Source organism: Sapajus apella, unplaced genomic scaffold, assembly GCF_009761245.1.
Source record: "Sapajus apella isolate SASKATOON/1434 unplaced genomic scaffold, GSC_monkey_1.0 scaffold23, whole genome shotgun sequence".
Classification (NCBI taxonomy): domain Eukaryota; kingdom Metazoa; phylum Chordata; class Mammalia; order Primates; family Cebidae; genus Sapajus; species Sapajus apella.
This window is the reverse complement of record NW_022436963.1, coordinates 506,370-518,584: the sequence shown is the minus strand read 5'-3', so window position 1 is coordinate 518,584 and position 12,215 is coordinate 506,370. Positions and strand designations below refer to the sequence as shown.

Below are 12,215 nucleotides of genomic sequence, written 5' to 3'. Positions count from 1 at the left end.
TTCAACTAATTAAAATTGCAAATAACTTGTCCCACACACCCCCAACTCTCTTCCTGGATTTGTCTCCGTAGTACTTCTTACTACTTGATATACTATGCATTTTTCAGTTATTTATCTTTGTCATGGTCTGTAAATTCCACGAGCACAGGGACCTGTGTGTTGTACTACCGGGGGTGCCTCAAGCTCCTAGGAGGACGCCTGGCATATGGCAAGGAGCAATTGATCTCTCTGGAGTGAGCGGATGAATGGGAACTCAGAGGAGGAAACACTGAAGTCTGGGAAGGCTTCCTGAGGGAATAGGCCCGCCGGCCGATATCCCCAAACCCCATGCGGCTTTGCGCCACGCCACGCCCATCGAGGCGGGGCCGAGGCCGGAAGCAGCCTCGGGCGGAAGCCCGACGGTACCAACTCTGTCCTCCTCCCGACCTGCCGCGGGCTCTTGCCCCGCCCACCCGAAAGTGGGTGAAAGGTCGGCGGCGCTGGCACTGCAGCTGGGGCAGCTGAGCCAGACGGCCTGAGAACTGACAGACTGAGTGACAGACGAAACCCATCAGCCCGACCATGGCCGACCAGCCGAAACCCATCAGCCCGCTCAAGAATCTGCTGGCCGGCGGCTTTGGCGGCGTGTGCCTCGTGTTCGTGGGTCATCCTCTGGACACGGTCAAGGTGCGGGAGACTGGCGCGCAGGCTTTGGGGAGGAGGCCTGAGCGGGGCACGGAAAGCATGGTCCCGCGCGAGGCGCGGCCGCTGGGCAGAAGTGGGGCCTGTGTGAGATTCCGTGAGAAGTCTAGGGAATTTTTCAGGGGTGGGCCGGAAGCTGTATCTTTCGCCCCAAAGAGCCAGGCGGCAGCGCAAAGTGAGCAGTTTCTAACTGCCTGTCAAGAGCTGTGATGTAAAGTTCCCTGTTCCGTAGTCTCTCCTGACCCTGCACCACTTCTTTAGGTATGAGAAAGAGAACCCGTCTCTCTATAGCTCTGGTTTCAGCCAACCCTAACATTATCATTAAGGTTGAAACAGGTCCCCTGTAAAGCCCGCCCCAGGAAGACAACTAAAGACAGAGAGGTACGGTTGTTCTGGAAGTGTCCTTTGTCACATTCTGCTGGGGCAAGAGCACCCATCTTTTTTGCAACTTTCCGGTCCCGGGGAGATATTTGATGCTCTTCAGCCTGTCACCCTGCGGTGGCCTGCTCAGCCTCCTGGGCAGAAGCATCCTGTGAGAAGCAATGATGACCTTAGTGACTGAGTCCCTTCCACGGAAAGCAAGGTGATCAGCTTTGCACAAGGCCAGGCTCATTCTCACAACTTCCAGATGAGGAAGCTATGGTCAAATTGAGGCTTGGGAGGGATGGCATTCATCAGGGATTGTTCCCTTGTCTTCCTCACATGATATTTCAACTATACCCCTTGCAATACCTTCATTAATGCTTTACTGGGGGACTAAAGTCCATGCCCCATGACTTAGCAATCGAAGCTGCATCTTAATTCTCATTTTATTTTCTGGACATCGACTTGAAGGAAATTGACAAGTCATTGCCAGAGTGGGCCTGTGGAGAGCAGACATGAGTTTTAAAGGATTGGAAGCCCACATAAGGGGCTTGTTAGGATGTTGGATCAGATTTCTTCCACAACGAAATTGTTTTGTGGGCACTTCCTCTTGGCAGGCTTGGGCAGTAAGCTCTTTGCTGCCTTTCATCCAAGAGAGAAATTGCCCTGAGGTACAGCTCGTACTGGGGTCGTTCTATAGGAAGATCAGGATTAAAGTAGCTGGACTCGCTAGGTCATTGTGCAACATGAAATCAAATGTTTATTTAGCTGATGGTAAATGCCGTGTGTTAGTGTTTCCCAGACAGTGGTCATTCCAAGTGGCACTGTCTACCGAGGGACAATTGTCTGGCCTTTCTTCCTGCTCTTGGTCCGTATAGGCAGATATCTTATTCGTTCTAGGCTTTTGGGACCACTTTTTAAAGAAAAACAATATGCAAATATTGCTCCCACCTCCATATCATCTTTGTCCTTGATGTCGCTTCCAAGATAGACTGGATGACCTCTGCACTGAAGTGCAAATAACTGAAATGCTCACTGGCATATTTAACAACCAGAAAGCCTCTTTTTAGGTTAAACCAAGACCGCAAATGGCTGACTGCTGTGTTTTTGGCCTTAGTGAGTGAGCTCCAATCAAAGCCAGACCTTGAGGTACTTTCTGAGGTCCAAGGTAAAAACAAAGACAAACAGAAAAGAAAGACAAGAATAAGAAAAAGAAAAAATAGTCAAAGGTAACATAACTGAGCTGTGGTCCATGTGTCCTGACAAGCCAAAAGCTACAACGCTTCAGAGTGGGGCATGAAAAGACTCTATGGAAGGTGGTGTTAGAGCAGGCATGTAAGTGCTGGCTGAGTTTTGACTGGAGGAGTTGGGAGACCTAGACAATTTGGTATGGGGAGGGCAGCAGTGAAGGTGGGTATGGCTTGCAAGTGGGGATCATATTATAAAATAAGACCACCTAGGAAAGGCATGATGGCTCACACCTGTAATCCCAGCATTTTGGGAGGCCGAGGCGGGTGGATCACCCGAGGACAGGAGTTCAAAACCAGCCTGGCCAACATGGTGAAACCCCATCTCTACTAAAAATACAAAAAAAATTAGCTGGGTGTGGTGGCAGGTACCTGTAATCCCAACTACTTGTGAGGCTGGAGGTGGCGGGTGGTGGGCCTGGAGGTTGCAGTGAGCCGAGATCACGCCATTGCACTCCAGCGTGGGCAACAGAGTTAGACTCCTCAAAAAAAAAAAAAAACAAAACCCTGCAAAGGACTTTAATGTTCTTGCTGGTTTAGATGGCTGATGTCCTGATGAGACAGGTGTGAAGTGTATATAAAATCACAAAAAGCAGCCCTGGCAACATGACAAGACCTCATGTCTATACAAAGTACAAAAATTACAGGTATTTACCACCAGCTGGGCATGGTGGTAAATACCTGTAATCCAGCTACTCAGGAGGGTGAGGCTGGTGGATTGGTTGAACCTAGGAGTTTGAGGCTGCAGTGAGTCATTGCATTCCAGTCTGGGCAACAGAGTGAGACACTGTCTCAAAAGAAAAAAAAATCACAAAAAAGCATTAGTCAGAATATATATATATATTTTTTGAGATGTAGTCTTGTTCTGTCTCACAGGCTCGAGTGTGTGGCTCGATCTCAGCTAACTGCAACTTCCACCTCCCAAGTTCAAGTGTTTTTCCTGCCTCAGCTTCCTGAGTAGCTGGGATTACAGGAGTATGCCACCATACCAGGCTAATTTTTTGTGTTTCTAGTAGAGATGGGGTTTCACTGTGTAGCCAGAATGGTCTCAATCTCCTGACCTCGTGATCCACCTGCCTTGTCCTCCCAAAGTGCTGGGATTACAGGCATGAGCCACCTTGAGTGGCCTTTTTTTTTTTTTTTTTGAGACAAGAGTCTCCTTCTATCACCTAGGCTGGAATGCAGTGGCAGGATCTCGTCTCACTGTAACTTCCACCTCCTGAGTTCAAGTGCTTCCCTTGCCTCAGCCTCCTGATTACAGCTGCCCACCACCATGCCCAGCTAATTTTTTGTATTTTTAGTAGAGATAGGCCTTGGCCTCCCAAAGTGCTGGGATTATAGGCATGAGCCACCATGCTTGGCCTAGTCAAAAGCTTCGATCCATTTCTCTCTCTCTACTGACTAGGAGTGGTTGTGTCTGACTATGAAGATCTGAAGGATAATATGAGGGATTTGGGGTGTAAAGGTGTGGTGGCCTCTGGCCATTTCTATTGTTGTGTCCCATAAACCCCTCAGACTTGCATATCATCTCTGTTGCCCAGAGAGGGACTTCCTTGGTGTGATGTGAAAGGCCCTAACAAATACAAGACTAAAAGATTCTGCAGAAATAAACAACATGGTAAAAATGATGTCTTAGAAAGGTTAGTATGACAGCAACCTTGAGAAGGATTTGGAAGCCCAACAATGAGTAGGAAAAACATCCAGGAAAGGCCGGGCGTGGTGGTTCATGCCTGTAATCCCAGCACTTTGGGAGGCCAAGGTGGGCAGATCACCTGAGGTCAGAAGTTCGAGACCAGCCTGACCAACATGGAGAAACCCCGTCTCTACTAAAAACACAGAATTAGCCGGCTATAGTGGCACATGCCTGTAATCTCAGCTACTCGGGAGACTGAGGCAGGAGAATCCCCTAAACCTGGGAGGCAGAGGTTGCAGTTAACCGAGATTGTGCCATTGCACTCCAGCCTGGGCAACAAGAGTGAAACTCTGTCTCAAAAACCAAGCAGCAACAACATCCAGGAAAAAGACTGCAGAAGTAACTGGCTATTTCAGTTATCTATTGCAGTTTAATAGTTTACCCCAATGAGGCAAGAGGATCACTTGAGCTCAGGAGTTCGAGGCTGCGGTTAGCCAGGATGGCACCACTGCATGCCAGCTTGGGTGACAGAGCAAGACTGTCTCTCAAAAAAACCCCCAAAACAAAACCAACTTACCCCAAAACTTAGTGGCTTAAAACAACAATAAACATTTATCAGGGCCAGGCTCAGTGGCTCATGCCTGTAATCCCATCACTTTGGGAGGCCAAGGCAAGTGGATCCCCAGAGGTCAGGAATTCGAGACCAGCCTGGCCTACATGGCAAAACCCTGTCTCTACTAAAAAGGAAAAAAATACAAAAATTAGCCAGGCATGATGGCACTCACCTGTAATCCCAGCTAGGTGGGAGGCTGAGACAGGAGAATTGCTTGAACCCAGGAGACAGGTTGCAGTGAACCAAGATGGTGCCACTACACTCCAGCCTGGGTGACAGAGCAAGACTCAGTCTCAAAAAAGAAAAAAAGAGACAAATAATTCAATTAAAAATGGTCAAAGACTGTAGCCTGGGTGACAGTTTAAGACTCTGTCTCAGGCCGGGTGCGGTGGCTCACGCCTGTAATCCCAGCACTTTGGGAGGCCGAGGCGGGTGGATCACAAGGTCAAGAGATCGAGACCATCCTGGTCAACACAGTGAAACCCCGTCTCTACTAAAAATACAAAAAATTAGCTGGGCATGGTGGCGCGTGCCTGTAATCCCAGCTACTCAGGAGGCTGAGGCAGGAGAATTGCCTGAACCCAGGAGGCAGAGGTTGCGGTGAGCCGAGATTGCGCCATTGCACTCCAGCCTGGGTAACAAGAGCGAAACTCCGTCTCAAAAAAAAAAAAAAAAAGACTTATAGAGAGAGAGAGAGAGAAAGACAGAGAGAAAAAAGAGCAAAAGATCTTTTTTTCTTTTGAGGAGTCTCACTTTGTCGCCCAGGCTGAAGTGCAATGGTATGATCTCAGCCCACTGTAACCTCAGCCTCCTGGGTTCAAGCGATTCTCCTGCCTCAGCCTCCTGAATAGATGGGATTTCAGGTGCCTGCCACCATGCCTGGCTAGTTTTTTTGTGTTTTAGTAGAGATGGGGTTTCACCATGTTGGCCAGGCTGGTCTTGAACTTCTGACCTCGTGATCCACCTGCCTTGGCCTCCCAAAGTGCTGGGATTATAGGTGTGAGCTGCTGCCCCCAGCATTTTTTTTTTTTTTTAAGAGACTGGGTCTTGGCTGGCCATGGTGGCTCATATCTATAATCCTAGCACTTTGGGAGGCTGAGGCAGGCAGATTGCATGAGTCCAGGAGTTCCAGACCAGTCTGGTCAACATGGTGAAACCCCATCTCTACACACACACACACACACTAGTCAAGCATGGTGGCATGCACCTGGTGAAACCCCATCTCTACACACACACACACACACACACACACACACACTCACTCACTCACTCACTCACTCACTCTAGTCAAGCATGGTGGCATGCACCTGAGGTCTCAGCTACTTGGGAGGCTGAGTGGGAGGAGCACCTGAGCCTGGAAGGTGGAAGTTGCAGTGAACCAGGATCATATCACTGCACTTCAGTATGGGCAACAGAGAACCTGCCTCAAATAATAGAGTCAAGTCTTGCTCTTTTACCCAGCTGGAGTGTAGTGGCACCATCATAGTTCACTGTAATCTGGAACTCCTGGCTTCTAGTGATCCTCCCCTGCTTCCCAAAAGTGCTTAGATTACAGATGTGAGCCACCACACCCAGCCATGGACCTAAATAGACATTTCTTCAAAAAAGATGGGCCAATAAGCATGTGAAAAGATGTTCAATGCCATTATCCATCATGGAACTGCAAATCAAAATCACAATGCAATACCACCTCATACCCACTATGATGGTTATTTTAAAAAAAAGGATATAACCTGAGCAATATAGTGAGATTCTGTCTCTACAAAAACAATAAAAATTAGCTTGTGTTGTGGTGTGCACTTGTAGTCCCAGCTACTTGGGAGGCTGAGGTGGGAGAATTGCATGAGCCCAGGAGGTTGAGGTTGTAGTGGGCTATTGATCACACCATTGCACTCCAGCCTGAGTAACAGAGTGAAACTTTGTCTCAAAAAAAAAAAAAAAAAATATATATATATATATATATATATATATATATAATAACACACACACACATATAATATAAGTATTGAAGATGTGGAGAATTTGGAACCCTCCTTCACTGCTTATGGGAATGTAAAAGGTGAAGCCACTTTGGAAAACAGTCTGGCAGTTCTTCAAAAGGTTTAAACAGAGTTAACATATAACTTAGAAATTATGCTAGTGGATAAATACCTGTGATGGTTAATTTTATGTGTCAACTTGACTAGGCTACAGAGTACCCAGATATTTGGTCACACATTATTCTGAGTGTGCCAGTGAGGGTGGTTTTGGATATTAACATTTGAATCTGTAAACTGATTAAAGCTACTTGTCCTTCCTAATGTGAATGGACCTCATCCAGTTAGTTGAAGGCCTGAATAGAACAAAAGGCTGACTGACACTTCCCTGCAACTGAGAGGGAACTCCTGTCTGAATACTTGAGCTGGAACATTAGTCCTTCTCTGATTTCAGACTTGAACTGAAACACTGGTTCTTTTTGGGTCTTACACTTGCCAACTCCAGATCTTGGGACTTCTCAACCTTCATAATTATATAAGCCATTTCCTTATAATAAATCTCTTGATATATATCTCCTGTTGGTTCTGTTTCTCTGAAGAATTCTGACCAATACAACACCCAAGAGAATTGAAAATATATATCCATACAAAAAACTTGTACACAAATGTTTATAGCAGCATTATTCATAATAATCAAAAAGTGGGAAAAACACAAATATCTATCAATTGATGAATAGGCAGGCATGCAAAATGTGATTTATTCATACAATGGGATATTATTTGCCAATGAAAGGAATGAAGTACTAATGAAATGAAAGAGAAGTTTGAATCTAGCAGGTTAAGTGAATGCTAAAGACATGTACACAGGTGCTTTGCTGTTTAGTTTGGCAGACAGTTGGACCATTGCTGCTGATAGGCGGTTCTCATTCTGGTAGGTGACTGCGTTTTAACTTCTGGTTTCAGGTCCGACTGCAGACACAGCCACCAAGTTTGCCTGGACAGCCTCCCATGTACTCTGGGACCTTTGACTGTTTCCGGAAGACTATTATTAGAGAGGTTGGTATCTGGTGCGGGCATTCCTCTTACTTGGAGGAACACATTCATGGAGTTGGTTTCTTACCCCCTAGAAGAGTAGGGTAACTGTGTGGTTCTGCTGGACAGCCTGCTCACAGCTGCCACTCCCTCACCAAGCCACCCTGTAACCCCCATTGTCATCTGCTTTGAAGTCTCAGGTAGTTCTAGCGACTGTCTCATACATATGACTAAAGCTAATAAAATGGTTCCCTCTTTTGGAAGATGGAATTTAGATCACAGAGAACTAGCGAGTAATAATTGAGATGTGAAATGGAAGAAAATGTACATCTGGCTGGGCACCGTGGCATGTGCCTGTAGTCCCAGCTACTCGGGCGGATGAGGCTGGAGGATCTCTTGAGTCCAGGAGTTCTGGACTGTAGTGCGCTATGCCAATTGGGTGTCCACACTAAGTTCAGCATCAATATGGTGACGTCCTGGGAGTGAGGGACCACCAGGTTGCCTAAGGAGGGGTGAACCAGCCCAGGTCGGAAACGGAGCAGGTCAAAACTCCCGTGCTGATCAGTAGTGAGATCGCACCTGTGAATAGCCACTGCACTCCAGCCTGGGCAACATAGCAAGACTCTGTCTCTTTTTTAAAAGTTATTAAAAAAAAAAAGAAAATGTACATCTGGGCTGGGCATGGTGGCTCACGCCTCTAATCCCAGCACTTTGGGAAGCTAAGGCAGGTAGATCACTTGAGCCCAGGAGTTCGAGACCAGCCTGGGCAACATGTAAAGAGTGCCATCTCTACAAAAAATGGAAAAATTAGATGGGTGTGGTGGCACATGTGTATCTGTAGTTCTAGCTACTCGGGAGATTGAGGTGGGAGGATCACTTGAGCCAGGAGTTGGAGGTTGCAGTGAGCCGAGATTGCCCCTCTGTACTCCAACCTGAGTGACAAAGTGAGACCCTGCCTCAAAAAAAAAAAAAAAAAGGCCAGGCACAGTGGCACACACCTGTAATCCCAGTTCTTTGGGAGGCCGAGGTGGGTGGATTGCCCGAGCTTAGGAGTTCAAGACCAGCCTGGCCAACATGGTGAAACCCCATTTCTACTAAAAATACAAAAATTAGCTGGGCATGGTGGTGCGCATCTGTAGTCCTAGCTACTTGGGAGGCTGAGTCATGAGAATCGCTTGAGCCCAGGAGACAGGTTGCAGTGAGCCAAGGCTGCACCGTCGCACTCCAATCTGGGCAACAAGAGTGAAACTCTGTCTCAAAAAAAAAAAGAAAACGAGAAAAGAAAATATACATCTGCATCTGGCTCAGTCAGTTTGATAGGGATCCATGTCAGAAGTGCATGTGAATGAAGTCTAAAGGAAAAGTCAGCAAGTCCTAGAAACAGTTAGAGGAGTCATCAGAGTCTCCAGTTTCCCTAGACAGAGACATTAAATTGCTTTGGAGTTATTATTATTTTATATATATGTGTGTGTGTATATACATATATATATATATATATACACATATATATATACATAATATACACATATATGGCAAAAACATGATTTTTAAAAAGGATTAAGTACTAATTATATTTATTATCATTAATAAATAGCTTCAGCTTTTATTATTATTTTTTTATTATTATTATTATTTTATTCATGCCTGTAATCCCAGCACTTTGGGTGTTCAAGGGAAGTGGATTACATGAGGTCAGGAGCTTGAGATCAACCTGGCCAACATGGTGAAACCCTGTCTCTACTAAAAATACAAGAAATTAGCCGGGCATGGTGGCACATGCCTGTAATCCCAGGTACTTGGGAGGCTGAGATGAGGAGAATCAGTTGAACTTGGGAGGCAGAGGTTGGTGTGAGCTGAGATCATGCCATTGCTCTCCAGCCTGGGCAGCAAGAGCGAAATTCTTGTCTCAAAAATAAAAAATAATAATAATAATAACAAATAACTTCATTAACACATGCCTTAAAGACCTTGTTGAGATCTTTTCCTTTGCTTCCTAAAATATAACTTTCATATAAATCTATTATACTTTCTACATTTATAGACTTGATTAAATATACAAAAACTAAGTAGTTGTCATCCAGATAAAAGTGGGGGATTGATGGTAAGTGATGGACTCAACCTTGGAGAAGTTGTTCCCAGGATTCCTGTAGGACTTGGCTGTAGAAGGAAAATCTTTTTAAATTTTTATTTATGTATTTATTTTGAAATGGAGTCTTGCTTGTTGCCCAGGCTGGAGTGCAGTAGTGTGATCTTGGCTCGCTGCAATCTCTGCCTCCTGGGTTCAAGTGATTCTCCTGCCTCAGCCCCCCAAGTAGCTGGGATTGCAGGTGCCCACTACTACACCCAGCTAATTTTTGTATTTTTAGTAGAGGTGGGGCTTCACTATGTTGGCCAGGGTGGTCTTAAACTCCTGACTTTGTGATCCACCTGCCTCGGCCACCCAAAGTGCTGGGATTACAGGTGTCAGCCACCTTGCCTGGCCTTGCCCTTTCTTTTTTAAGCCTCTGCTCCTTACATCTCTGGTGCTGGGGTGGAGTCTGATCAGCGTCTGATGGGGGCTCTAGGCTTCAGGTCCACTCAAAATCCTTTACCCTTACTGAAATAGGCTTATCTACCCCTTGGTATTAGATGTTATTGAGTACCTGCCTGGAGTGGGCCATGTGCTGGGTCCTGGAGGCCTGCTGAGAACGTCTTGTAGAAACCCAACTCCTTGAAGAATTGAATAGGCTTCCTTAGTCCATATTTGTGCATGTCCTGATTTTTGCTGTGCCAGATTTGAGCTTTCTGCTTTCTGAAGCTGCTAGGCAGCGGTCTGTACGTTGTGCTATATGGAACTAGGTGAGCCATTCTAATGGAAGGAAGAATAGACAAGTTGTTTAGGTGGAGTGGACTTAGCCTCTCAGGACCTGTAATCCTTTTAGCTCATATGGAGAGCCGTGGGAATGGCTTTGAACGGACTTTGTCATATGCTACTTTTGTAGATCCTCCTCAGATCTCTGTCATTTTCCCGTTTACTGCCTCTATACTTTATGCTTGGAGTCTACCTGCAGCCTCCAGTTTAGACCTTTGCAGGAATTAGGAGGAATGCTGACAGGTACAGCTGTACCCCTTTGATCCTGAAAAGAAAGTTTGGATACCCAGGGTCTGCAGCGAGGCAGGTTGTTCAGCCTGGGTCTGTGGAGCCCTCCCAGTGTGCAGCCTCACCCTGATTCTCCTACTCTTTATAAGGAGCAACTTTAAAAATTTTTTGTATTTATTTAAAACAAACAAATGGTTTTGAGATGGAGTCTTGCTATTTTACCCAGGCTGGTCTTGAACTCCTAGGCTTAAGTGATCTTCCCACCTTAGCCTCCTGAGTACCTGGGATTACAGGCCCTGATACAGGCACTTCTTTTGTTACTGAGAAGCTAATAACAAAGTAACAAAGTGATATTTATCTCTTTCCTTCATTCTCCAGAGGCAACTACTTTCAATTTTTTTCAGTTGTTTATGCTATTTCCACCCATCTATATAATATACATTTACTGTTATATTTTATACATGTTTATATTTTTTTAGCTACCTATTTGTGGTGGATTATTTTATATTTTACACTCCCTATTTATATTTATATTTATATTTTCACCTAATTTATATTTACACTCCCTATCCCGTCCTTCTGCCCTGCCCTTTCATGATTTTATCACCCTTTATGGTTTAATCCAATTCACTATTTTCATGACTACAACTTTATGTATATTTTTCTCTTAATTAAGTATGTGCTATGATGTGCATTCCATTCCTTGTGTAACTTTTCATTTCCCTTGGAATTGGATTAATAATTGTGTTAAATCTTTTGTTTGTTTTTCTTTGAATGACTGTCTCTGTCATTCTATATCCTAAATGTCTGTAGTACACCTTTCTGTTTGGTTTGCTACACTGGTTAGGGAGTTATTTTCTGTTCTTCCAGCCAGTGTGTGTTGTTTTGATCTGTTTTTTGTTTGTTTGTTTGTTTGTTTGAGTAGAAGTCTAGCTCTGTTGCCAGGCTGGAGTGCAGTGGCGCCGTCTCAGCTCACTGCAACCTCCACCTCCTGGTTCAAGCAATTCTTGTGCCTCAGCCTCCAGAGTAGCTGGGATTATAGGCATGTGCCACCAGACCCAGCTAATTTTTGTATTTTTAGTAGAGATGGGGTTTCACAATGTTAGCCAGTATGGTCTTGATCTCCTGATCTCGTGATCTGCCTGCCTTGGCCTCCAAAAGTGCTGGGATTACAGGCATGAGCCACTGCACCTGGCTTTGTTCTATTTTCTTGGAAACATCACTTTTGAAGTCCTCTACTACCGTGTGAACTGACTGCATCCCACATCCACTGCACCCAGTGCATCCTAGAAACCCACTTCATCTCTCTTGGACTGGCCCCCTGGTCTTCCAGGTCCTGAATCTTCCTCCTTGTTTACTAACTTGTTTGGTTGGGTATTTATGTATTTGTCTGTCTAAATATTTATTTGTTACTCCATATTCACTTTCTTTCTCTTTTTTTTCCCCCAGTAATGGGTATAAGCAATCTTTTTTTTTTCTAGAGTTGGGGTCTCACTGTGTCTCCCAGGCTGGAGTATAGTGGCAAGATCATAGCTCACTGCAGCCTCGAACTCCTTGGCTCAAGTTATCCTCCCAACTCAGCCTCCTGATT

At 45.3% G+C, this 12,215-nt stretch overlaps 1 protein-coding gene across 1 annotated transcript in view; it reads left to right on the top strand.

Moving 5' to 3' along the window:
- Positions 1-450: 450 nt before the first annotated feature.
- SLC25A20 (solute carrier family 25 member 20) overlaps positions 451-12,215 on the top strand; it is a 41,500-nt gene continuing 29,735 nt past the window's right edge. The window contains exons 1-2 of the mRNA XM_032289762.1: positions 451-666; positions 7,477-7,569. Coding sequence (XP_032145653.1) covers positions 562-666; positions 7,477-7,569 — 198 coding nt within the window. The 5' untranslated portion in view covers positions 451-561. The remainder of the gene's footprint in view (positions 667-7,476; positions 7,570-12,215) is intronic.